At 40.0% G+C, this 27,859-nt stretch overlaps 2 protein-coding genes across 3 annotated transcripts in view; one reads left to right on the plus strand and one right to left on the minus strand.

The window, feature by feature from the left end:
* The first annotated feature begins 2,618 nt into the window (after nucleotides 1-2,618).
* Nucleotides 2,619-27,859, plus strand: part of tmed8 (transmembrane p24 trafficking protein 8) — a 33,062-nt gene continuing 7,821 nt past the window's right edge. Inside the window, exons 1-2 of the mRNA XM_012828177.3 lie at nucleotides 2,619-2,893; nucleotides 16,956-17,246. Coding sequence (XP_012683631.1) covers nucleotides 16,958-17,246 — 289 coding nt within the window. The 5' untranslated portion in view covers nucleotides 2,619-2,893; nucleotides 16,956-16,957. The remainder of the gene's footprint in view (nucleotides 2,894-16,955; nucleotides 17,247-27,859) is intronic.
* Nucleotides 6,444-8,723, minus strand: LOC122133075 (sentrin-specific protease 5-like). Of its 2 annotated transcripts, XM_042708424.1 has the most exons (4): nucleotides 8,152-8,723; nucleotides 7,994-8,044; nucleotides 7,706-7,750; nucleotides 6,557-7,595 (listed from the first exon to the last, which is right to left on the minus strand). In XM_042708424.1, exons 1-4 carry the CDS (start codon nucleotides 8,206-8,208, stop codon nucleotides 7,518-7,520), a joined length of 231 nt encoding a protein of 76 aa, XP_042564358.1. In that variant the 5' UTR covers nucleotides 8,209-8,723; the 3' UTR covers nucleotides 6,557-7,517. The 2 variants fall into 2 exon arrangements, 1 of the variants encoding a protein (XP_042564358.1); XR_006152526.1 differs by adding an exon at nucleotides 6,444-6,525 and having other exon boundaries at nucleotides 6,664-7,750; nucleotides 7,994-8,723.

Here is a 27,859-nt window from a genome sequence, read left to right on the forward strand (position 1 = left end):
CCCAGATAACTCACCAACCCGTAGAGAGTGAAAAGCACACAAAACTTATTTGACTGTGGTAGAGCGTTTGAGATATGCTCGGAGATGTTCACTCCGTCTTGCGAAGTTTCAAAAGAGGCAGATCTGTAGGCGCGTAGTAAGATAAGGACTCCTGAGGGGCGGGCTCAGGAGTGCGGGCTGACAGATCTTGCGGCCTTTCAGGCGTGAATAGATAAATGCTTCGATTTGTACCCCATGACTGACGTCATGTACCATACTGTTATGTCGCAGTGAACTGCGACAAGGAATCGTTTTTATAAAAAGGAGAAAATATACTGATATACGGTGCTTGTTTATCTACCGTTTTAGCAAGCCAGCCAGTTCATTTGCTAACATCTTAAATAATATACGGTGCTTGTTCATCTAACTTTTTAGCAGGACAGCCAGTTAATTTGCTCACATCTTAAATAATATACGGTACGGTGCTTGTTCATATACCTTTTAAGCAAGCTAGCCAGTTAATTTAAAAACATCGTAAATATGGTGCTTGTTCATCTACCTTTTTAGCAAGCCAGCCAGTTAATTTGCTAACATCTTAAATAATATACAGTGCTTGTTCATCTACCTTTTTAGCAAGCCAGCCAGTTAATTTGCTAACATCTTAAATAAATTAAGATCTACCATTATTTGTTGATATAGGCCTATTTAGAAAGACTTGGGAGAGTTCATAGTAGCTTGCTAGCTATACACTAAGCAAAATAATGTGCCCCAGCTAACGGAGGAATTGCTAATCGCTAACGAGATGCTAGCGGCGAAACCGGTTGAAACATCAAGCACATGGTTGTTTTGCTTGGTTTATTGCAGGTAAAATACAGGCAAGCTGGTCTCAGGTAGCGAAGTATAATGCAAGATGCTCTGGGGTAAATCACGTTATTGAGGTAGTCTGACTTCCAAAAAGAGCCCGGGTGACGTAATGCTAACGTTGATATAGCAACTGTCACTCAAGAGTCGTTCGAAAGCCAATATTACATCACCCGGGCTCTTTTTGGCACCCGGTCACTTTTTACCATGACAGCACCAAGGTGCATCCAGATATACAACAAAGCCACAGGGTACTGCTCCAGTACTTGAGGCTCCCACTCTTGCAGTACTGCTCGCACTTGAGGCACCCCTTTAAGGATTCTCCTTGTGAGTGCCTGACCAGATGACTCCCCTTGCACATGGCAAAGCACATAATATCTACTGGCAGTCACTCTAGCTTGACGCATTTCCTTCAACAACAAACATTCTGACTGTTTACATGTATCACTGCACTTTCACTCTGTGCCATATATGATGTCTTGATGATCTCCCTATTAATGTTTTTAATATATCTATGTGTGAGTGCGTGGGGTTGCAAGCATGCTTTAATGTGGTTGAAGGGTGTATGTGAATGTAAATATTGTTTTTTTGTTAGTGGTTGCACAAGCAAATTTCGTTGTGTATCTAATGCACAATGACAAATAAAGTATATTCTATTCTATTCTACCTTTTCTCCATCAGTGCTGACATGTTGTGGATTACCTTTAGGTTGTCCAAATTAAAAACCTGGTCACAGTTTGGTCACAGACATTAGAGTTAGAGATATTAAGTGCATATTAGAAAGAAATCTGGCCCCCTCCACTAGGAGAGTAGGAGAAACAGGGGCATCCGGGTGGTATAGGTGTTCTTGTCTGGGTCAAAGTACTGATCAAAAAAAGTACTGAACCCTTTGGAACAGTTCCAAACCTAGAGTCAACAAAATATAGCTCTGACAAATAGATTCACATCATAAATGCACTGATCCCCTGAGGATAAAAGTCAATATAGCCATGATGCCTAGCTTTCACATACAAGCAATGTTACTGTCACATAGTATGTCACATGACTTGTGTCCTAGGCCTATGCCATGTCTGCAGGGTGTTGATGCATGTCTATGAACTATGTGCACACTCCTCATCCTCATCATGCAGAAGTGAGCGCTCTGGTAAAGCATGGCAACAAGGCGGCTGCACTGAACCATTCCTGCCGCACAGGAGCATGACGAGACGCTTAGCTGCACAGGTTCTGCCGCAATGTGCAACATAATTTTATGTTGGTTAGTAGTTAGTAATATGAAAATGCAATTGTTAATTGTGAGAATCAAAATCTACAACTGCAGTGAGATAATTGAAACCCTGTACACTTGAAATAGCAGCATAAAATGCAAATCTGCTTCAAGTGTGGCTGTAATCAACATACACTCAGTTGTCAGTTTATCAGGAACACTGAGCGAAACCTATTGCAGTGTAAAACACCAATCCAGCAATACATCATAGCTTCGTGAAGGTTATAATGTTCAGTAGTTCTTTAAACTAGCCTAGTTTAGAGAGCTGTTGATTCAACCGTGAGTTAAATTTCGGATGCTGCAGGTTGTGGTGCTGCTAAATTGTTTTGCGTTGTACTGACATGCATTTGGTATTACTTTGACCGTTCCATTTCAGTCAGTGAGGCTAGGCCAAATAACAGAAACACCTTTGTGTTTCATTTAATACAGTTTAAGTTTAACAGCACCATCAACTGCATCCTCCAAAATAATCATACAGTTGAATCGACACGTCTCTTAATTTTTTTTTTTTACATAAACTGGACCACCTGGACCACTGAACAACCTACGTTAACATACACCAGTTTAGTGTTTCGATGAAACTGAGTTTCAGCTATACGGATGCATTCTATCCTACTTTTATTCTGACGACATTTTCGCGAGATTTCGGATTGACCGGAAAACTTATTGCCGCTAAACTTCTAAGGGCCTCTGACTCCAAACAGAGGCAGATAACTAGGTAACATGTTTTATGAAGATCTCCCCTTCCTCTGTTCTGACGCAGTTTTCTTCAACACATTTACCGACAAGGTAGGCGTTGATATATTAGCAACATGTAAGCTGCCAGTTTTTGCTTGTACTTAATGAGTCGATATGTGACAGGAAAAGGTTGTAAGTCAGTTGGCTGGCTTGTTAACGCGGATGTGTAAATTACCGCTAGTGTCACTAAATTAGCAGTAACATGCTAAATATCTACCCTACCAGTAGGTAACGTAAGGTACACATCGCTAATGTCAGCTATAGTTCCTTGCTATAGTTAGTTAATTTTAAAAGGGGCAAGGTGTAAAAAGAGAACTTTACAACCTGGTACAGAACAGACTGTTAGCTACTGGTGGTTTTGTAAGCGTAGCTAAATGTCGCTTGCCATTAAGGGTAACGTTATTTCTGATTCATGCATTCATTAGATTGTTGATTAAATAGGATAACTTTAACTTAACTAGGCTATGTAACGCCTGATGATCTCTCTGCTGTGTGTTGGTTTATCGTTGAGTGTAGAAACGGTGTAACAGACCGAGCTAACCTTCTTACTTAGTCGGCAATGCATTTACTTGTCTTTATAAGAAATGCCACTCTGCTTAAGAATGACAACTGTTTTTCCCTTTGAGTATGTCCATAATCAGGAACTACAACAACCTCTTTTGGCCGAATTTAAACGACCAAACAACACCATAGACCTGTAGTTTTCAGACTTGCATTACAATAAATAATACAATTGGCCGTCCTCGGTGATCCAGTTTAACTGGTTATGAAGCCTTGCTTGATTTAAGTACTTATTGCCGCAGATTCGTTATCCTATTTTGTGTTTGTAAACAGCGATGACGTGTTTTGTGGGCGGAGCCAAACTGGTGGCAGACAGCTATGGCATGGTGTCGCTACACAATGGTAGTCCTTTGGGGGATCGTAGTCCCTCACATTGCGCATGCTCAGACACAAACGGTTTACGGCATAAGGCTCAACATAATCGCGCATGCTCAGACAACAAAACGGTTTACAGCATAAGGCTCAACATCAACATATCTGGCTTGTCTTAACGCATAATGTAGGTTTATTTAACGTAATATTTAATAATGTTGTAAACGGTTTAAACGTCAACATATTGGTCTTGTCCTAACGCATTATGTGGGTGTATTTGATGTTATATTTAATTATGTTGTAAACGGCTAACAGCATAACGGTGGGTGTCCACGGCACAAATTACATGCGTTAAATCGCATGCCTAAAGTCGCCTGGGGGGGCGTGGACAGAAAAATCACTGGCTGTAGCAAAGTTCAAGAAGCAAGTTCAGGTGCAGTGCTGCGCTAATGTAGCACATTAGCTTGTGAACTCCCCAAAAAATAATGATGGATGTTGCGGCAGTCAGTCATGGGCTGATTCATTTGATTCATAATTTGTTCATTTATTCGATCTAATTCATATATATCAGCCAGTTAAATCACGAAAACGTTGTATGTAACTTATTTAGCAGCTAACTAGCTAGCGACTATGTGTTTCCAATGGGTTTTCGGTTAAAGTGTTAGCGGCAAGCTAACAGTAATAGTCGAGAGCTTCAGTTCAAGACCTACAATATTCTGTTTGACCTCACAGCATTCGTGTAGCATATAAACAACAAACCGAGTCGATTAGACATATAAAAAGTCGTGTAGATAACCTTTATTCACATAAAATATTTCCCAGTAACAGAGTCCCGAGACTCCGCCATCTTGTTTCGATATTTTTGATTATTCCCGCCCCTATGAGCTACGTTGGCCTCCAAATCACACACACGCCGAACTGATTGGCTCTCAGCATGCAGCAAATCGCTCTCATTTGCATAAAGTCAAAGAATGCCCAACTTTTTGCAGGCAGCAAACACGATTTTTTTTCCTCAGTATGCAGCAAATCGCATCCATTCTATCCCAATGAGAGCAGCACGATAACGCGTGCCGTGGACACCCACCGTAAGGCTCTACGTCAACATATGGGGCTTGTCTTAACGCATAATATAGGTTTATTTAACGTAATATTTAATAATGTTGTAAACGGTTTAAACGTCAACATATTGGGCTTGTCTTAACGCATTATGTGGGTGTATTTAATGTTATATTTAATTATGTTGTAAACGGCTAACAGCATAAGGCTCTACGTCAACATATGGGGCTTGTCTTAACGCATAATGTAGGTTTATTTAACGTAATATTTAATAATGTTGTAAACGGTTTAAACGTCAACATATTGTGTTGTAAACGGCTAACAGCATAAGGCTCTACGTCAACATATGGGGCTTGTCTTAACGCATAATGTGGGTATATTTAATGTTATATTTAATTATGTTCCCTTTACCATGATTGCCGGAGAGCAGTATAGTGCAGTCACTTGAACAGTTCTGGTTTGGGTCCAAGCATAAAAAGTGTGATCTTTATTATTGTTTGTCTGGGCTATTACTCTGATCATGATATTCCCAAGAATACAGTGTTCTTCCAAAAACTATTTTGTTTTACTGTTAGTAGTAATGAATGCACTGTTTAAATAATAATTCAATAAACATGAAGTTTAAAAAACAAACTATCACCTCTGCTTTCATACATCACTTCTACTTTTTAAATGTGTCCTTTGGCCAAAAGAGAGCCACCTTTGATGACCTTGTCACAACATTGGCAAAATCATTGCTTTATCACAAGTCAGTAATGCCTCCTCTATAACTTAATCAAGTGTTCAAGTAGGGTGTATGGTTTCATTCAACACTTTAATGTGTCACGACTACCTAGCTCACAGTAGCCATGACATAGGGAAGACAGACACCGTCGGGTAACGTTTTAACTATAATTCGTTTATTTACAAAATATGTACAAAAGTCAGTATGTGAGAAGAACAGTAAAATAAAATGTCATGCGCGTCAGTAATGTAGACTATGTGTAATGCATGAAGTAAGTTCAGTTCCAGGCAACTCCTTGCATCCTCTTTTCTGCCTGGAATCGAGTGATTCCTGCGCTCTCCAGGATCTTAATGGTTGTCTGAAAAAAAGCGTTAATGATTACATCACTATGGTTGGCCAAAATAGGGCTACAGACCAAATGTAAGTGTTTTATTGATTGTTTTTCTATTGAATAGATATGAAATAGACTATGAAATGGAAATATCGTTAGATAAATATGTTTGTTTGTCACATAAAAGATTATCTAAGATTATGTGCGACCGGTAGAGAAACTCAAAAACTTTGCAAACCACAAAACCATACAGTCAAATTTTAAAGTTTGTGATAACACAATAACTAGCTGGCATTTCCGCATACATTGACCATACCTCTGGGAGCATTATGTCAAAGACAAAATCAATGAGGTCTATGCTGCCTGCCTTGATTTTGGCTCCGATGCCTGTTACCTCTTCGATGAGTCTTAGGAGCTCATAGGTCTATTCAAGTAAATCAATATACAGTTGAGAGCAAAATTAGAGAAACAATCTACTATTTGTTCGGTTCCGCCACAAAAACATGCGGTTTGAAAGGATCCTTCCCCTCATGAGGTCCTCATATAAGCTCTGAAATAAAAGGTTAAAGGGCACACACATAGGCTGAGAGCCCTGATAGAGAATGTAATAATTAACCACACACTTTACATAAAGTCACCTTGACTTGGTCCTTACTGAAGACCGCAAGAACCCCTTCTCTTTCTGCGGTATCCACGATCCTGCCGATATAGAGTGTAAAACATGAGGGCTCCCAGCTATTGCGCAAACCATGTTCATCAACTCCAGTAGATATAGACCACATATGGCCTAGGGGCCGGATGTTGTCCTTAGAGTATTTCCACTAAATGGTGTAGTACCTTTTGCATCTCTGTTTCATCAGTTTTGCTGATTTTCTCATATTTGACTGCACCAGCACAGTCTTTGTGCAGCCAACCGCTGCACCACTGGCACTGCACCCACCCACTGCAGTCTGCATCAGGATGGAAGACTTAACAAGGATAAAAGAGGCATATCATATATATATCTGCACAATATACTCAGAGAGGGTCAAATCTATGATACATTCTTTAGTTACTTTGAGCTGTAATCACACACCAATAGGGGAATAAACTATTAGCAATACAGTAATGGGTTGTACAGACACAGGGCAATGAGCTGAGTTCCAGAAATGGGTTTACTGTGTGAAAAAAGCAGTGTGTGTTTGTGTGTGTGTTTGTGTGTGTTGTCCTATGAACACAGTCCTCATGTCACTTTATTGCAAACATACAAGCTTTGGTATCCAGTTTTTAAATCATTTAACCCGCCTCCGTCCTTTGCGCATCTGAAATTGACAGAGGAGCATTTCCTCTGCTAGGCAATGCCTTTCTTCTACATTTTTCGCCTGGACAAGTACATTTGCAGCAATCATGCAGATACAGTGTGTCACTTAAATCACTTAAACCTGTTATTTGTATAACATCTTGATAACTAACCTTTGTGCCTTGCTTAAGGATCTTGCTCATCCTGAACAAAGGCAAGTACCTCCCTTCGAGGAGCTCCTGACTCTCCTTGGTCCACGAATCAAAGGCTTGTCCATGTCTAAAATGAAATTATGTAATTTAGTAGAGAATACAATAGGAGATAGAACTATGTGCAGAAACAGGGGCAAGTCATGTCATATATGGCACACTAATTTCAAGACATCACAAAGAAACCTTCTGAAACCTTGACTTTAACATGCATACCCTTCAATTGCAAATCGCTGCAACAGGTGTACACACCACCACCTCCTTATTTGTGGCATGTCATTCTAAAAATGTGATTCAAGACAAGAAATTGATTTAGTTCTCAGATATTTAACATATGTCTTCGCTTTTCTATTTAAACACACAAAAAAAAAAAAACTGAAAATGAAGATACCTCGGAGAAGTGATAGGGGGTGGAGGTACACAAGCAGAGGGCATACTGTGAAAAATAACAACAAGAACAACAACAAACATTAAGAAAGTAGTTGCAAACAACGATTAACGGTTGCCAAGAAGTCTCTAATTCATTCTTTTAGGCCACACACTAGTGAAACTTCAGTCAAATCAGCTGCTATTGTACATAGATGTCTGTTTGCGTTCAGTGGCTTTTCCAAGAAAATGCCACTTTCAAAATCAAGAAGAACTACAAGTACTATGTATGTTTATAATAAGCATATCTTACCATCAACATGAAAATTCCACAAGAATCCCCTGATGTTTGTGTGGGGAATTCCTGGAAAAATGAAAAGCCAAAAGAAATTACTTAAGGAGGCAACACCATTCTCCGTTTTTTCCAAAGTTAAAAAATAATTGAGCCCCTGTGAAGTTTGTTGTAAACACCTCCAGATCCGCACCAGTCTTCTCTGTCCATTGTCCCGCCTCAATGGAGCATGCCATCTGTCTAATAAGTACAGTAGCATACACACAGTAAGAACACTGACCATATTGTTTTGTAGCCTGGGAACAAGGCTACCGGGGAAACCATCCACGGAACTTGGCTTGAACAAAATTTCTTAGGATTTTTTCTATGTGTTCTTAACCCATTAATGACAAACTGAAATTGGAAACCAAATTAAGAATTGTTGTTGCTCATATCTACCCTAACTACCATGCCATATTTTAAAGTTGAATTTGTGTGTGACTCGAAATATCACAAACATATATCTCTGGTCATTAATGGGTTATGTAAGTGGTAGAACAGGACCACCTCTGGAACTCAGAGGAATGTGTGAGGGCTGGGAACATGCTTGGCCATAGAACAAAGCCAAAAACTATTGCTATTATCACAACCTAAATACGTTTCGGTAGGCCTCGTCTCCAAATCCTTTAGGATTGAGAGAGTCGAGGTACAACACCTGCCGCTGAGCTACCAATAAGACCTGCAATAGGTTAACGAAACACATTTTATCGCATTAAAAATATAAAAATCTTATATCTTATTCTTAAAGTGGTAGAAAAATGGAAAATTATACTCAACACAGAGGAGGTAGTGGTCAGCTGCCCCGTCCTGTCTGCTCCAAGCAGGAAAGATTATCATATCCTTCTCTCTCAGGTTGTTCTGTTTGCATTAGCAAAAGCAGGTTTTAATGGTTTAATCACATAACATTTTCTCATCTCTGATGCTTTTAGAAACATGTCTCCAACCTACTGGCAGGGTCGGCAGTGGGTCCATAAGTTTCCACGTAGGGACCACATAAAGGTCCACAATGTGGACGTTTTTCCCCTGTTCATTGAAATAATATAAAACCCAAATTAAATCTGAGGTTACATACTTAATGAAAAGAGATCAATTACAAAAGAACGTAATTAAAACACATACATTTATCTCTGTAGCCTCTGCGATCACCCTCAAACAGGCATTTCCAATCTAGTATTTAAAAAAAAAAAAAACATATTTCAAAAGCCATATATGTTTGTGTAATCAACTGTAACCACAGTACACTGAAATAATTGCCATGAAACTCACATTGGACTCCAGACACTGGCTCCAGCCAAGGGTCCAGAAGTCCTCTCTGGTGAGGAAAGTCTTGCCATCTTTAATTATTATTTCAGTGGGTGGGCCATTTCTATCCAGTACGTAGTTCAGCTGTATAATTGCAAAAGTTGCAGCCACTTTGGACCGAGGTCGGCGTAGCAGTGCTCCATCCTCACCACACCACAATCCGTGTCTGTATATGAAGACATTAAATAGTCAGTATTGACATTCTCACTACAGCAAGGCTACTGAAAACTTTCATTTAATAAATAACCTTTTTTCCTTTGGTAAGGCCTCAGGCGATTTATGTTGACCTTCTGCCTGGAAACACTGTTGATTTTTATAGTGGCCACCCCCTTTTCTGTTAGGCTCTCCATCTTGAAGGGCCCCTGGTGGAGTGGTGTCAGGCCTTGCCCAAAGGGTTTTTTTTTTGGCCAGACACTGAGACCTCGTCCCCTTCCTTTAAAATGGCTGTCCTGCAACCCTTTCTTTTTTTGGCACTGTAGTTTTTTTTTTTTGCCTTTCTTGTGCCTTCTCAATGTTGGCGAGAACCTACCAAACAACAAAAAAACTTTAGTTACATGTAATATGTTACATACATTTAGTATAGTATCTCCATTGATGGTGTCATGCTTAACCTTTTTGTTAGGCTCAACAGATTCATTCATCTTTTCTTCCAAATGTTCCTCGGGGTCAAGAACTTTGAAGTCATCGCCCATGGGGCACAGATTTATGATTCCTGGTTTCCCAGTTTTGCGCAAAAAAAAAAGCTCAAACGGTGTGTATTTTGTTGATCCCTGCAGCAAAAAGAAAAGTAAATAAGTGTGGAACTGTGAAAATGCAGTTTGTCAACTTTGCCACCAACCAAAGTTCCAAATTTAAGGCTGAACATACAAAGTGCTGGTATACAACACACAGACCTGTTTGGCGGTGTTTATTCCATACGCAACTGGCTGTAGGTGCAGGTCCCAGTCGTTCTGGTGGTCATTGACATACCGCCGGAGTGCAGCTTTTACATTTTGGTTGGTGCGTTCATCCTGTGTAATATTTTGAACATATTTCACACATGCTCTATATAATGCCTACTGACACAATTTCAATAACATACAGCCAGGTTTACCTGCCCGTTTGATTGCGGGTGGTAGGCACTTGTGACTACATGTTGGACGTTCCACAAGTCGAATAGCTCATGGTTGACCTAAGTATACACGAATGACAGGTAAAGGCAAAATCCATCAAGCATCTGTACACTGTCGATATGTACAAGCCTATAATTATATTAAAAACATACCACTCATACCTCATTTGAAAACTCGCTGCCTCTGTCCGTAATAATTTTGGTGCCGGGCCCAAACGTGTAGAACATGCCACTAATGGCTTTTGCCACTTCAACTCCGGATTTGGAAGGTAGAGCAGCCACCACCACAAACTTACTGAACAGGTCTGTTATGGTCAATATGTGCAGATTGTGGTTCTCCGTCTCAGTGAGGGGGCCCACCAGGTCCAACCCCAGCACTGTCCAGCATTCTTTCACCTGTGATTTCAGTAGAAGAGGCACTTGGGCATGTCCATGTGTAGCATAATCACTTTGGCATCACACACAACAATGTTCTATGGAGGACTGTGCATATTACTCTCAAGTTAATGGCAGCAAAATGTTACCTTTATTGGGTGGAGGACGGGTGCCACAGTCTTGATTGGGTCATTAACCTGACTGGCATGACAGCACCTGACCTATATCAGAAACCAGTTTACATAAAAGCGAATTGATAGAGGACATGGTTATCCCAATGTCTGCACCTGTGAGCTTACAACTCTCAGTGTGAGTGTGTGTGTGTGTGTGTGTGTTTGTGACACCAACTTCTCAGATGGGTCAAAAGCAGCGAAAACTTTGCATGGAATATCATATCCCAGAATAATTCTTACCCAGGCCTCCACATCCTGTGTAATGGTTAGCCAGTAATAACTGGCAACCACACGGTTGCAGGTTCCCCTGACCCCGTTGTGGTTGCTTCGATCGTGGCACTCGGTGAGCACAGCTGTCCTCTCCTGCTCCGTCATCGTCACCATTCTCATAAATGTTTGTGATGGGCCGGTGTAAAAGAGTCTCCCATCTACCAGGGTACAGTGGGATATGAACAGGGCCATGTAGGACATTGGTTTAAGAGCTCCTCATAATGCATCTGATATTGTGCTGTATTTACTTCCACCTTTCACCCTTTTTAAGCTAATTGGCTCAGTCTATTTTGGCAGTCTTCATTTTACTGCTGTTGTTTGTTTGTTTATGCGTTTATTTAAAAAGGGACAGTGTACATTGATAAACATTTCCCAGAAAAATGTAAATGCACCGGAATTAGCTCGGTTAGCTAGTTAAAGCTGGACATAAAAAGAAGTTACGGTGTAAGTAATAAATTGAGTTGTGCTGTACAACGTACGTACCCTTCTAAACGAAACTGGGGATAGACTTTTTGATTCTCCACCTCATATGTTTTGTCCACTGTGGCAACATCTTCTTTGTTTTTAAATAAATGGCCATGTTTTCAAAAAACTGGCTTTCGTCGCTTTTCTCCATGATTGAATTCTCCATGATCTGTTGTTGTGGTTGTGACGCATGCGCGGCTTCGCAGTCGACAGTGTCGCAAAATGACGCATGCGCAATGTGAGGGACTACGATCCCCCAAAGGACTACCATTGTGTAGCGACACCTGGTCACACGGTCCGTGGATGCTGTTGGTAGAGGATGGGTGGTAAGCAGACAATAGGTGGTAACTGGTCTCTAATTGGTTAAAACCAGTCATAGGGCCAATGATTTTCCGTTTAAAAAAAATGCATTTTCCGTTTCACATTTGGTGAATTCTGTTTTTTTTTTTCCGTTTCAGCTCATTTTGTTCACCCTGAGGTAGATTGATGGCTTAAAATGAGTGAATAATATGTGCCCTTCTTAGATTGTTGTTTGCCAGCCATCAACAGAACAGAAGACTACACATTTTTTGTTTTAAATGCGATTGGGAAGACGAGCGCGTGAATGTGACTGAATGTGACTTTAGCGGAGGTGTGTGGGTCATCGGTTGAAAAGGGGGCGTGGCCGGAGCGGAGTTCAGGGCAGACGTGACATTTTCTCAGTGGTTTTGTTCTTTAATTAATGTTTGTTCATCGTTGCAATCGTTGTTGTGTTTATTTGAAAGAAATATAGCCTTGCAGCCCAAAATACAGGGGAATTTGGGCGATTTGTATGAACAAAATTATGTTTCCGTTTCAAAGGTGCAATTCCGTTTCAAAGTGTTCATTCCGCGAATTCCGTCCGTTTTCCGTTATCGCGGAAAATCATTGGCCCTACAGTCACCTGACCAGAATCACTTCCGGTTACCACCGATCGAGTAGATTACAAGTCAGTTGAGTATTAAGCCGTATAACTTCACAGAATAAAAAAATGGACGATATTGAATTTTAGCCGATATCCGATATGCCGATATTTATAAGCTCATTTTGGCCGATTGCCGATACCGATATATACACCTTTGCATTTTAATTATTGAAAAGTCTCTCCTGTACTAGAATGAATCTGTTATTATGATAGGGTATTGCTGTAGATAAGGGACATTAAAAACTTGATTTGTATCATTTTAGAAATAGACATTCACTCATGAAAACTATTGAAATGATTTCAAATATGGCAGATTTATTTATATTTTCACTCACAATTTTCATACTTGAACAGTACCTCCTTGAACTTGAACAACTACACTCTGGAAATGCAACTTGGCAAGCTAGCGTTGGTTAACTGACTTACAGTTTAATAACATCCCTTCCAGGATTTTTAGACTAACCTATGTAACGTTATTGCCAAGTTAGCTATATAAATTCCATATATGCAAAAGTAAGCCATGTACAGATAGCGTGGGCTCGTGACATAACGTTTCACATCCCGTCAAATGAGATCATCAACTTCGCTGGTGTCACGTAGCATGCAAGCTAACTAGCTAGTGTTGTCCAGCTAACTAGCAACTTATTAACTTCTATTGGCGCGCGACAGGTAATGTTGCAAAGAGTTGCACGCGGGTGGTCTGCATCTATGCATGCAACCTACGTTACGGCCAAGCTGTCGTCTCCTCTTCCATCTCCTGAAAAGTTTCCTGACAAATAGCATGTCAACATCCTCTATCGGTGAAGTACTGCCACACAGTCGACGTTACGTTGTTGGCGCTTATAGTAACCAAAACATTTGCTTCGCGTGCGCATAATTTGAACGTCACCTTATCGGCCAGGTACATCGGCAGAAATGTTCATATCTGCAGATGCTGATAATTAAGTTTTCAAGCTTTTATCTGCAGATACCGATGTCGTGCCGATATTATCGTGCATCCCTAGTGACGTCATGAGTTGCCTAACTGAGTTGTGGTTCTGTTGCGCTGCGTTGCTTTGTACATAAAAGTAGTTTGTTTAACTTTTTAACTGTACAAAAAAACCCGGTTATTGTAACTGAAGAATATGTCTGAGGTGATTTGTCTGAACCAGCTATCTAATATTAGCATGTTAGCAAGGTAACTACCCAGTCAACCTGTCAATCTCACTAGAAACATCCCCGTTATCAACATAACCCCATGCGCCATTGTTCATTGCATTTGAAACATTTTGGAATATTTTATGCGGGTTGGTTCTTTGGTTCTTCTCTTGGTACCTTGTCATAGGCAAAACATTTTTTTGTGTATTGTAGCGCCCCACTGTGGTAAAAGTCCCTACACCAAGTTTCATCAGAGTTCCTGAGATGTGATCTAGTCTTCTAGTTCCCAGAATTGAAAAATGCTTAATACCTTAACCATAACCATATTATTCAGTTTTTTTTTTACAGCCTACTGTTTTTAGGTCCTAGCTTCAGTAACTTCCTTGTCATTCTTTCACTTGACTGTGATATTACGTACCACTGTCTAGTCTTACATGAATAGTAATATTATGATATTGCTACACCTGTGCCAGGGAGCTAGCTATCTATCTAAGTATAACATACAGCATCAACACACACGCAACAGTGAGCTAGCTATCTATCTAAGTATAACATACAGCATCAACACACATGCAACAGTGAGCTAGCTATCTATCTAAGTATAACATACAGCATCAACATGCACGCAACAGTGAGCTAGCTATCTTTCTAAGTATAACATACAGCATCAACACACATGCAACAGGGAGCTAGCTATCTATCCAAGTATAACATACAGCATCAACACACACACAACAGTGAGCTAGCTATCTATATCTATCTATCTATATAGTATATTCAATTCAATTTTAATTATATAGCGCCATAACAATACAATTGTCTCTAGGCGCTTTATAACATACAGCATCAACACACACGCAACAGGGCGCTAGCTATCTATCTAAGTATAACATACAGCATCAACACACACGCAACAGTGAGCTAGCTATCTATCTATATCTATATAGTATATTCAATTCAATTCAATTTTATTTATATAGCGCCATAACAATACAATTGTCTCTAGGCGCTTTATAACATACAGCATCAACACACACGCAACAGGGAGCTAGCTATCTATATCTATATAGTATATTCAATTCAATTCAATTTTATTTATAGAGCGCCATAACAATACAATTGTCTCTAGGCGCTTTATAACATACAGCATCAACACACACGCAACAGGGAGCTAGCTATCTATCTAGGTATAACATATAGCATCAACACATACAGTGGGGAAAGTATAAGTATTTGAACCCCTGCCGATTTTCGCAAGTTTGACCACTTGCGTGATCTATAATTGTAATGGTAGATCTATTTTAAGAGTGAGAGACAGAATATCAACAAAAACATCCAGAAAAAGGCATTTTATAACAGTTATGAATTGATTTGCATTTGATCGTGGCAAATAAGTATTTGAACCCCTAGCAAAACATGACTTAGTACTTGGTGGAGTAACCCTTGTTGGCAAGCACAGACGTCAGATTGTTCTTCTAGTTGGTCACCAGGTTTACACACGTCAGGAGGGATTTTGGTCCACTCCTCTTTGCAGATCCTCTCCAAATCCTTAAGGTTGCGTTTTCAATGGGAGGGAATGAGGTTCACGCCCAATATTCCACGGTACATGGCCCCATCCATAGTCCCCTCGATGCGGTGGAGTCATCCTGTACCCTTGGCAGAGAAACAGCCCCAAAGCATAATGTTTCCACCTCCATGCTTGACGGTGGGAATGGTGTTCTTGGGGTCATATTCAGCATTCTTCCCCCTCCAAATGCGGCAAGTCGAGTTGATGCCAAAGAGCTCGATTTTAGTCTCATCTGACCACAAAACGTTCTCCAAATCCTTCTTAGAATCATTCAAGTGTTCATTGGCAAACTTCAGACGGCCCTGTACATGTGCTTCCTTGAGCAGGGGGACCTTGCGAGTGCTGCAGGACTTCAAACCATTACGGCGTAGTGTGTTGCCGATTGTTTTCTTGGTGACTGGGGTCCCAGCTGCCTTGAGATCATTCACAAGCTCCTCTCGTGTAGTTCTGGGGTTATCCTGCACGTTTCGGATGATCACCGATACGGCACGAGGCGAGATCTTGCATGGAGCCCCAGACCGAGGGAGATTGACAGTTGTTTGGTGTTGCTTCCATTTGCTAATAATCGCTAGCCTGGATACCAGACCGAACTTAGCCCCGCCCACAACATTTGAAGTCGGGAAGTTCGCTCTGGCATTACTCCAATGGGGAGAAATTTATCTCCGGACAGAAATTGCCGGACCAATCAAATTGTCAAGGCGGGCTTTATACGATAATGGACAGATGATCAACAGTAACGTAATCAACCACGTCATCAACACACGGGTTGAATTCGTTTTCAACAAACATGGCTGCCGCTGGAGAGCTGAAATGTAAAGATTCGAGTCCATTTAGACATTGACTGTGCATTCATTTTGAAAGAGGAACAGAGAAATGCGATCAAGGCATTTGTCAATCGAAAAAAATATGTTTTTGCCTTCCTTCCTACGGGATCCGGTGAAAGTTTAATTTATCAGCTGGCCCTGGTCACATACTACGTTGTTCTGATTGGTCGTAGGTAACCAATTGAGCGAAGAGGCATTTTTTCTCCTGGTTCGGTTGAAACACGCCCCATAATCACAGCCCAATGGAGCGATATCAGACTCATATTCTGACTAGAATTATGAGTATGACATTGTCAGGCTAAATAATCGCACCAATATAACATAATATAACATACAGCACCAATACACATGCAACATGGCGTTTTTTAATGCTCCCATTTTTGGAACGTGTCATATTTTGGAGACAAGAAATGTGTCTCGCTGTGAACGCTGCCTTACTCTCTGTTGAGCATCTACTGTCCCATTATATCAAACATGATTAGGTTTCAGATTGGATGTTTCCATGTTTCCTCTCGGAACAATTTAATTGGGTGATCACCATGATGTGTCTGTAGTAAAATCAAAATGAGATTTTCTACTAAGGACTTTGGGGGGGCCATCTGATTTCTGACCATCATCTTAATTCATTGGCTTTTTATACATTTTAAGAGGCAAAACACGGTGAACACAGTTATTTTTCACACTTTTCCATACATTAAATGTAAAAAGGTACTTACTTGAAAGCGTCCACTCATCTTGCTCTTTCTGTGTTTCTCCCATTCCTCCTCCTACTCTCAGCTATGCCTCTGGTAAAGCCTCCCTCCACCTGGACGACAGGGTCCCTGAAGGAGCTGAAGACAAATCTGCAACAAGAGAAGGGTGCTGTGGTGAAGGTTAACCGTGGCAACATCATGACAGTGCATGTTCCCACTGTAGCAGAATACCAGCGTGTATGTTGGGAGTTTGCCACTGACGGCTATGACATTGGCTTTGGTGTGTACTTTGATTGGTCACCAGTCACCAGCTCTGCCATCACTGTCCATGTTAGTGAGTCCAGTGATGACGAAGAGGAAGAGGAGCAGCCAGAAGGTTAGAGGAAATGTATTATGTTCAAGGCCTGATTGTGATTGTGACTGTCTGGACATCAATAATGTGGGATAAAACAGCTGCTACATGTGCAGTGTTTGTCCAGTGAAAAATGAATCACAAGAGATGCAAGAAACAAGCGGATAATTCGTACATACATTATACTGGCAAACATGCAGTACACGTGTACAAAGCTGCAGGGTGAAGAGGAAGGGAACGGGTATAGCCATTATTAAATAAAATGATGGTCTTCCAACAAATTGGGGATCTTATTGTACTCATAGGGCTACTATCAGTAGGTTGAGTGGATGCTTGTGATGGTACATATTAGCAAAGTAATGGGCTGGTAATGAACATGTATGTGATGCATTAGAAGTAATGTGGAATGAGTACCACAGGTCACAAACACCAAGCTGTAGGCGATCACCAACCCATGAAGAGTTTCAGTCAGTGCTGGTGGTCCTTCAGTCAGTGCTGGGGGTCCTTCAGTCAGTGCTGGGGGTCCTTCCGACCGGCTGTAGGCGATCACCAACCCATGACAAGTTTCAGTCAGTGCTGGTGGTCCTTCGGACATGCTGCATGGAATGCTTGGTGAGTATTAACAGAGATCGTTTTTTTTTGCCGTAAGCCAGCGACATTTAGTTAATAACTTTCATTAACTTCAATGTTAGCTAACGTGAGCTGCTTAGTAACATAGATAGTGAGTATCTTATGATAAAATCAACATAACTAACGTTGTAGTCCTGTTTTTCTGTTTCTGCAGTGTTCAAGCATGTGCCTCTTTACTTTACTTTTATTACAATTTAACTAGAAAGCTAGCTAGGACTACCAAGCTAATCTAGTATTTTAGGTGCTCTCAGCCTTGCTAGGTAACGTTAACATTAAAGGCAATGATTGTAGAATGCAGCATCTATATGCAATCAATGGTTAAACGCGGTTTTGTAAGAACTTTAGTTTGCTGTTATTCAAGTTGACTTATGTTCCCAAATTTATGAACTCATTTTGCAATCTTTGCCTTTTTATAATTGTAGTTTTTCTCCATGAATCCACAATCACAGCCTGTCACAGTTGTCTGTCTTAGCTGTAGTTTCTTAAAGAAACTGTATAGACTAGATTTAATAAAACACTTTCAGTATTAATCTCTCTCCCTCTCTCTCCCACAGCTGTTCATATTTCTGGATTTTTGCCTGGTCTACTACAGCATCTCAGGTATGAAAACAGCATGGATTTGTCTTTATGCCAGTTTAACAAGGGAACTGTATCAGGTAGGCTATGACACAGTGTAACATCCATGACCTGCCTACCTGTCCAACCTGTAGATTTAGAAAGATGTAACATTTTGTATTTTAAATTATATGAAAGATATTTTTAAAGTTCCAATGCAGTATCAGTGGAAAGATGAATGATTGCACCCATTACATTACCAATTAGTAACAACAACAACAACAACAACAACACATTGTGCTATATTAATAAACTCAAACTCTACCTGAATAGTTATGACATGTATGGATTTCCACATGGATTTTTAAACAATGCCTCATTATTTTGCAGCTTTACAAGAAACAGGTCCAATTCTAATGTCCAGTGATGACTGAACCAGATGAAAAGGGCTCATTATGAAACAGGTCCAACTCTAATGTCCAGTGATGACTGAACCAGATGAAAAGGGCTCATTATGAAACAGGTCCAACTCTAATGTCCAGTGATGACTGAACCAGATGAAAAGGGCTCATTATGACCAAGCTGGGGGTGCCTATTATCCCACATGTAGGGGATGTCAGCCAGCAGCACAGGAAGCACCTCAAGAACAACTGTCATGGTGTGGATAAATGGAAAGGTGTGTCCACCCCAGCAAAAACTCTTATTCAAAGGGACTATGAGAAGAGATTTCACTGGAAAATAAAAAGCAATGAGAATACATACAAAATTGTATTTTGTCTTGATTTATAACTTTACTTTAGCAAAACAGCTAATATCATCAGTAATTCAAATATTCATACCTGGTTTTTATATTGTAATTGAGCATTCAATTCAATTCAATTCTATTTATTTGATTTATATAGTGCCAAAACAATAAAATTATCTCAAGGCTCTTTACAGAGTCCCCCTTAGAGCAAGCACAATGGCGACAGAGGCAAGGAAAAGCTTTAAGCCGGCCGGGTAGAGATATAAAAAGAGGATGGGGGGCTGAGTGTGTGAGTGTGAGATGTGCGAGGGAGTGTACATTGGAATTTTAGTGCATGTGGAAAATATATTTGTGTGCTCAAACCAAGTTCAAATTTAATTTTGTGTATGCAAAACATATTTCTTTAATTCAAGTTGCCCACTGCGTGCTCAGGAATGAGACATAATAACAACACAATAGCTCTAGGGGATGGGCTCTGTGAAGCACTTGGAGAAAAGGTATATTGTTAATGGCACTATATCAATTAATAAAATAAAATTGAATAAAAAAATTAATCAAACAGGTTCATAGAGTAAGAAAGAGTGGTCAACTGCATTATGCCTCTTTGTTAGTCTGGAAATCGTGTTGAAAAGGAACCTGGTATTGTTTTATTTGCTTCAATTTGTGAGGAATGATGGCTGATTTGGCATCACAGATTGCTTTTGAATAATAGGCTGATTTGGCATCACAGATTGCTTTTGTATAGGTTACAAGGCTGTCTCTCCATGAAATACTTAGTTTGGAGGTTTACAATTTTCTCTTGAGACTTTGTGGTTTGTCCAAGTGTACCATGGGGCTGTTTCCTTATTTTCTGTCTGCTTTCAAAGGTCTTTTATTAGTTTTTTTCCATCACATTGGAAACAAGGAATTAATTCAAATCAAAGAGAACGGGAAACCGCAAGACAGCTTTACACTCAGAATCGTTAATAAATAAATAAAAAAAGACCCCAACTCTTATCACATTTCTTTTTCAATCCTCTGAAGTGATACCTATTTTTCTCCAGTGCAAGACCTAGACATTGCATATTTAATACACTGAGAGTGTATGTGTGGGACAGCCTCCTTCCATTTAATCAAGATGGTTTTAAAAAGAAGGTAGCTCACATTTATAAAATGAGTTGCTTGGGTCTGATGTTGCTGGCATTAGCATGTAGGGTAGAGTAACATTCAAAATATTGTATTTTCTGTACCAACAGCCTAGAATAATCCCAGTCCATTTAGAATGTCACTGTAAAATACAGCAATCATAACACCAATGAATTACTGACATTGTGACACAGACAACGCAGTCTACTATTCAAATATTAAAAATCAGTCAATGTTCAAACTGAGTTCATGGTCTATATTCATTGTGTGCAATGTAACTTAATGAGATCTAGGAAAAATCTAGGCTACACTACTGATAAGGTGTTTGCAAGTTGTTCTGCATAAACCCCTTCCCCCCCTTGCAAACAGTGAACTCTGAAGTGGTTATCCTTTACCAGATTCTATTGCTGTAGTTAACATCCATTACAAATAATGTTACACTTGTTAATGCAATACATAAATAGCTCGCTAGCTGTGTAAAAATGTTCTTTAGTTGTTAAACATAGAGTAGCTAATGTACATCTTAACTATTGCAATAGAATCTGCTATAGTGAACATCCATTAAACCGTTACAAATAGGACTACCCTGTTAGCTGGCTAGTTTTTCACTATTTGCAGGATTTGATCATGGCGTTTTCAAGTTGAAACGTTTCTGCTCGGGTGACTGACTACGTTTTACCTTTTACAGCTTACACTAAGTTTTCTTTAGCAGCAACATTTCACCTTCACAATCACATCGCTAGTATCCCAGAAGTTTAAATACATTAGTTTATCTAACATTCTAAAAGTAATGGAAGTGCAAGATTTCTTCTGTTAGTTAACCCACATTGTCTCAACTCGCCTGAAATGCAACAGTGAAGATAAGGTGCAATTCACAAGATGAAATCTGGTCGAATTTGTATTGAAGAAATACTCTATCTGTCTCCAGTTGATGTTTTTACAATGAGTTGGTGAACAGCAGCAAAGCATAGACCTAGTCACCAAGGTGGCTTCAAATCAAATGTTCTGAAACGTGCCATCAGTGCAACACAGCACCGGATGGGAGGGGAGGGGAGAGGGCGGCTCTCACGGACATGATGATAAATTCCAAAATGTGTGTGATTAACTAAATGAATAGTGAGTAGATTAACGATGAATGAAAAACGAAATTTTGTTTTCATTACAAGCTAAATGAGATTTCGTAACTGGCTTGTACTGTCAGTTTAAATATCATCAACTAACTAACTTAGTTTAGCAGTTACAAGGTTCATTTCTGTGACTGTGTAGGCCCTTATGTTTATGATGTAAGACCACCATTATGAGGCGCTCCAGCCATTGATCCAGCCAAAGCGACGTATTTTGGCCAACTTGCAGGAACTTCCTAAAAGATACAAGGGCACTACACTGTATTAGGATGGACCTATGATCACTGGAATAGTGTCAATGTTGTGAAAACTGTCTTGGGAGAAGTGGTGCCAATGATGAGTGAAATTATATTAACTAGAGATGCATTTCCACAAGAAAATGCAACAGTTACAAAAGGATGCCAGTCAGATGCTGATCTGGGCTTTTTTCTGTCGGACTATTCAGTTATAACTTATTAGCTGTCTTTCTTTGTCTTGTGTTGCGCCTGCTTGATGTTTGGCTGTGTTAGGAAAGTTGTCGACTGATTAGTTTTTCATCATAGACATAGTTTTTCATCATAGCCAATGTTATTTATGAAAGAATTCAATGTAGACTGTAGACTGTAGCCTTATTGGTGTCATCCCTCTCAGAGATTTGTAGTTTTTCCAGATGCACAAAGTCATCGACCTGTCCTGTCAAAGGCTAGCATCCAAATAAATGAATCTCATGTCAAAAAGTTTGATCAGTCATCGACTCATCGTCAATGTCATGCCAATAAACCTTGTAAGTTTGCAACCTTGAAAACCTAACTTAGCTGGCTTGTAATAAATTACACTGTCCAGTCACCAACAGCATTTTATTAGGTCACACATACTCATGTCATTCTTTTTTTTTATTATTCTTTGTTTTATGTTAGCGTTCATCGCCAATGTCACGACAAATAAAACCATGCAGAGTCATATTTGCGTATAATCTTGTGATATTACTAATACACGTGTGCACTGTCCACGAGAGGGTCGTGTATTAGTATTTATGATGCTTTCCATGAGAGGGTCGTGTATTTGTATTTATGACACTGTCCATGAGAGGGTCGTGTATTTGTATTTATGACACTGCGCAACCTTAGGACAAGCTCAGCAGCAAAAAATCTAAAATTCTCACGTTATGGGGCTTTAAGATGAATAAAACAGTATTCAAAATGAGCTCAGGCATTTATTGTGTGCAACTAGCTTCATAACTTCCCCAGTCAAGGACATTCTGTATTATATGACTAAATACCAGCCAACTTGCTGACATTTTCTGCGAGTCAGAAATGTAATAACCCCCCTGGTTGCAAGTCTCCACTATCACAGCTATTGCCATAGAAAGACATGCGTTTGAGTCTTAAATAGCAAAATGAGTTGTGTACAATAAACTTCATTCTCAGGACTGTTATTAATGGCTTGTTTTAAATGGTTTGAGAAATCTAACTAGGCTAATGTTAGCTGTTGGCTGGTAATGATTACTAGCTATGCTTGATAGTCAAAAAGCTAAGTTAGTGGGTTCTTATTTCAGACATTACCTTATCACTTTTGAGCTAGCATGGAATAGCTAACACAAACTTTGAAGTTATCAGTCATTTTAGCTTACAGCTAACAGCTAGCAAACATATCGTAATAAACATCCCCCTTTGTGCCATACACCCATAACTGATTAGCGATCTTGCCCCTACAATTGAAAGTGTCAACAATCTTCCTGTGATACCCATATCTAAAGACCTGAATTTTGGAAGCCTTAATTTGTGAGGTTGAAAAATAATGGGTTGAATATCATCTTCTGAATAATGGAGACAGTATTTTAACAACAGAATATTTTGGAACTGTATTTTAGGAGGGTGAATATTTTTGTATTGAATTTTTAATGCTGGAATGTAGTTTTCAATTAAAAAACGAAATGCAACCCCAGTGAATTGCAGTGCCAAAAAATAATCCATTATCATAAATGCAGAAAACATTCAAGCATTGTTACTGCAATATGTTTTTATTCCATTCGTGTAATTCATCAGACCATTTGCATTGAGGACATCCGGCAATGTTATACTTCCATGAAAGCGATTCATTTTGTAAACGTGAGCTAACTTTTAAAAACCTTCCTCTTTATATTATCATTATAATAAATCTAATTCTGTGGACTGAAAACTTCTATTGTTCATTTTATATTTGTTCTATTTAGTATTATTCCAGGAATGCAATGTGATTTACATACTATAATGTAATTTGATCCATTGCATATTTGGATTTGGACTATAAATAAATCATAAACGGCCTTTCTTCCATCTTCTTTTCTTACAATTCACACTGACTTTGCAAAATGATTCTGAAGGTGGCAGAGAGGGCCACAGTGGCATTCAAGACTGATAGGCCATTACCTTTAACAGTCGAGAGTGGGACGTACTGTACACCTATCTCATCCCTGTGCATGATAATGGCCACTGACTTTCAAACTAAACAGTGTCATCCCAAACTTATTAGAGGTTTAGTAACCAAATTACATGAAACGGATGAATGCTTTAATTATGCCTACGTAGCTAACACTTGTGTCTACAATGTTCAGATCATCAGTCAATGTCAGCACCGTGTAGAAAGCCTATGAAAACAGAAACAGATCTAGCCCATTGAAAACCAGGACATTTATACCATGTCCAAACTGCAATTGACGCAAGCAAGCGACAGACGCCCTGTCTGTATTTTTCTGTTCTGGTGAGCACACATATGGATGAAGATCAGCCGATCATGAAGCGGACCTGCTGTATAAGGAGGAACATTGGGGAAGTTATGGGTGTTGCAGGTGAGTGAAATGCCTTAGAAAAATGTTGTTTCTCTTATATGTAAGCCACTTAAGCTAGCTATGGCTGCCACTACGATGCTAGCTAACGTTAGCTCGGCAAGGCACAAAACCTTGAAGTTCGGCATCATTATTTTTTGGCTAATTAACTTTGTCGATTTCACTTGTAGTTTATAACATAGCAAGCTGGTGTTGATTAGCCTAAATATGTATAGCTGCCACAAATAGCTATCACCCTGGCTTACTATCTGGTTGGTTATACTGTAACTAATTTTAACTGGGAAGAATTAATGTAGCTGAACAGTTAAGAGCCCTTTTACATATATACGTAAGCTATATATATGACAAATTCTCTGATTGAATTTAGTCAGTTATCATTGTTAATTGTACCTTGGTTCCTGGCAGGGCTGGCTCTACACAACGCCTTAGGCAAAACTTTCTTCTGTTTTGCCAACCAGATATAATTACAATCAAAAAATGCTGATAGAGTTTTATAGAATGGAATTGCTGTCATGTTTCAGGCAAAGTATTATTTACACTGAAACAGTAAATCCCATACATATTTACTATGACAACTGCAAACCACATTATTGTGACAACTCCTTTAGAATCGATCTGTCATCAGCTCAGGCAAGTGTTATTGATATATTGTCTCGGCTTTACTTCATATCTTATTTTAATTCACCTCTCTTCATATAGGGATTGGAATGTCTAGCTGGTAAACAACTGCACTGGACCAGTTAAGCTAGCTACCCTGACTGACCTCATGCAAACTAGTAACTTACGGTAGCTAGCTACCCTGACTGACCTCATGCATGCTAGTAGCTTATGCTAGATAGCTACCCTGACTGACCTCATGCATACTAGTAGCTTATGCTAGATACAGTGGGGAAAATATGTATTTGAACCCCTGCCGATTTCGCAAGTTTGGTCACTTGCAAAGAAATGTGTGATCTATAATTGTAATGGTAGGTGTATTTCAACAGTGAGAAATAGAATATCAACAAACAAATCCAGAAAACTGCATTTTATAACATTTATGACTTTATTTGTATTTGATGCAGAAAATAAGTATTTGAACCCTCAAGCAAACAGCAAGAATTCTGGCTCCCAATGACCAGTTATGTGCCCAAGAAGCACACAGATTAGTCCTCATTAGGCCTAACAAGGTACACCTGATCTCAACTGGTGACGTGTATAAAAGAAACCTGTCCAAAGAATCATACTTCACACCTTCAACCTTACCACCATGGGCAAGACCAAAGAGTTGACCAAGGACGTCAGAGATAAGATTGCAGACCTGCACAAGGCTGGAATGGGTTACAAAACCATCGGCAAGCAGCTTGGTGAGTAGCAGACAACTATTGGTGCGATTGTTCGTTAATGGAAGCAACATCAAACAACTGTCAATCGCTCTAGGTCTGGGGCTCCATGCAAGATATCCCCTCGTGCGGTATCGGTGATCATCCGAAAGGTGCAGAATAACCCCAGAACTACACAGGGGGAGCTTGTGAATGATCACAAGGCAGCTGGGACCACAGTCACCAAGAAAACCATTGGCAACACACTACGCCGTAATGGTTTGAAGTACTGCATCACTCGCAAGTTCCCCCTGCTCAAGGAAACACATGTACAGGGCCGTCTGAAGTTTGTCAATGAACACTTAAATGATTCTAAGGAGGATTGGGAGACAGGATGTGGTCAGATGAGACCAAAATCAAGCTCTTTGGCATCAACTCGACTTGCCGCGTTTGGAGGGGGAAGAATGCTGAATATGACACCATCCCCACCGTCAAGCATGGAGGTGGAAACATTATGCTTTGGGGCTGTTTCTCTGCCAAGGGTACAGGACGACTCCACTGCATCGAGGGGACTATGGATGGGGCCATGTAACGTGGAATATTGGGCTTGAACCTCATTCCCTCATCCCTCCCCTCCCATTGAAAACGCAACCTTAAGGATTGAGAGAGGATCTGCAAAGAGGAGTGGACCAAAATCCCTCCTGAGATGTGTCTAAACCTGGTGACCAACTACAAGAAAAGTCTGACGTCTGTGCTTGCCAACAAGGGTTATTCCACCAAGTACTAAGTCATGTTTTGCTAGGGGTTCAAATACTTATTTTCTGCATCAAATGCAAATTAAGTCATAAATGTTATAAAATGCAGTTTTCTGGATTTTTTTGTTGATCTTCTGTTTCTCACTGTTAAAATACACCTACTATTACAGTTATAGATTTATATACACACATTTCTTTGCAAGTGGTCAAACTTGCGAAATCGGCAGGGGTTCAAATACTTATTTTCCCCACTGTAGCTACCCTGACTGACCTCATGCATACTAGTAGCTTATGGTTAGCTTATTGCCATCCCCCAGATGTTCCACACCAGTTGGTGGATTTTCCATTGCCCATCCAAGTGATGAGTTTCTGTATGTGCCCTCATCAGTGGTCCTCCCAGAACTTCCGACTTAGATAATGATAAATTTACAATTAGCATATACAAGAGCCACAAGAAGCAACCAATTATAGTTAAGGAATAGGCTGCCTGACTTTGGTGGGCCAGTGATGTTGATGTGTTTATCATCAAGAGCACCGATACAGTTTGGAAACTTCCACCGCTCTAGGAAGCCCCAACATATGTCCAGCCCAGCCCTTTCCATGGGCTTTGGGCTTTGGGAGGATAGTGCTCAAGATGAGCAGCTCCACTGCTTAGCATGTCTCCTCAATGCAGGAGGACACTGCACTCCCAGAGTGCACCTCACCTGAGGCCATGAACCAGCTAAGAGGTAGTTGGTTATATCAAATTTCATATCTAACAGCTATTTGTTTCTGTTTCCCTAACAGACACAGAACTTTGTAAAAACAAATAGAAACACTTTTGCACAGTTGATCCGGAAGCCACAGCCACCCAGTGGATCAGGGGTGGGACATTAGAGAATGAAATGAAACATAATGGGATTTCTGTTTCCATTTCTTCCCAGACTGAGTGTTTAAGTTCAAATGTAATGTGTATTAAGTTCAGCCTTTGCAGTATTACATTACATTCACAAACACGTTCCTACTCAAACATTACACAGGCTATGTTCAGGCTGCAGGCAAATCGGATTTGTTTCTCATTTCAGATCTTTTGAGACAATTGACTTGAGACAGACTGTGGTTTGCAAGTGATGAGATAGGTTGGTGATGTCTGAACACACAAATCCAATCTGCATGGGTTGCCGTGGTAACGACATAGGCGTCGGTAACTACGGTTCCTTCCAGTCTCGCCTGTACAGCAGCCTCCCCCAAAGTGCCAGCAGACAATTTACTTCAGCAACCTTGTTGTCCATGTTGTCATGTTGACACTCTTCAGAGAGTATAGAAGCAATAATCAATCAATGGAAGCTCTTTGGCACTTTTCATTTCAAGGTCAAAGACAAGAAAAAGGGAAGAACCATCATATGCAGAGCTTTATAACCTTTTAAAATAACCCATCCACAGGGATAACCCAGATTAATTATTTGCCCAAGTTTAGTGCCAGAACTAAAGAAATAAACACAAACAACGGACTGCTGTAGTTGCTAATGACAACCATTGTGAACCTGGAGCAGCAGCAGCAGGCTTTCCCCACATACACAGGCAAGCAAAAGAAGGTACACATTATACACAATCACCAAA

The sequence above is a fragment of the Clupea harengus genome, chromosome 8 (genome assembly GCF_900700415.2).
Source record: "Clupea harengus chromosome 8, Ch_v2.0.2, whole genome shotgun sequence".
NCBI lineage: Eukaryota > Metazoa > Chordata > Actinopteri > Clupeiformes > Clupeidae > Clupea > Clupea harengus.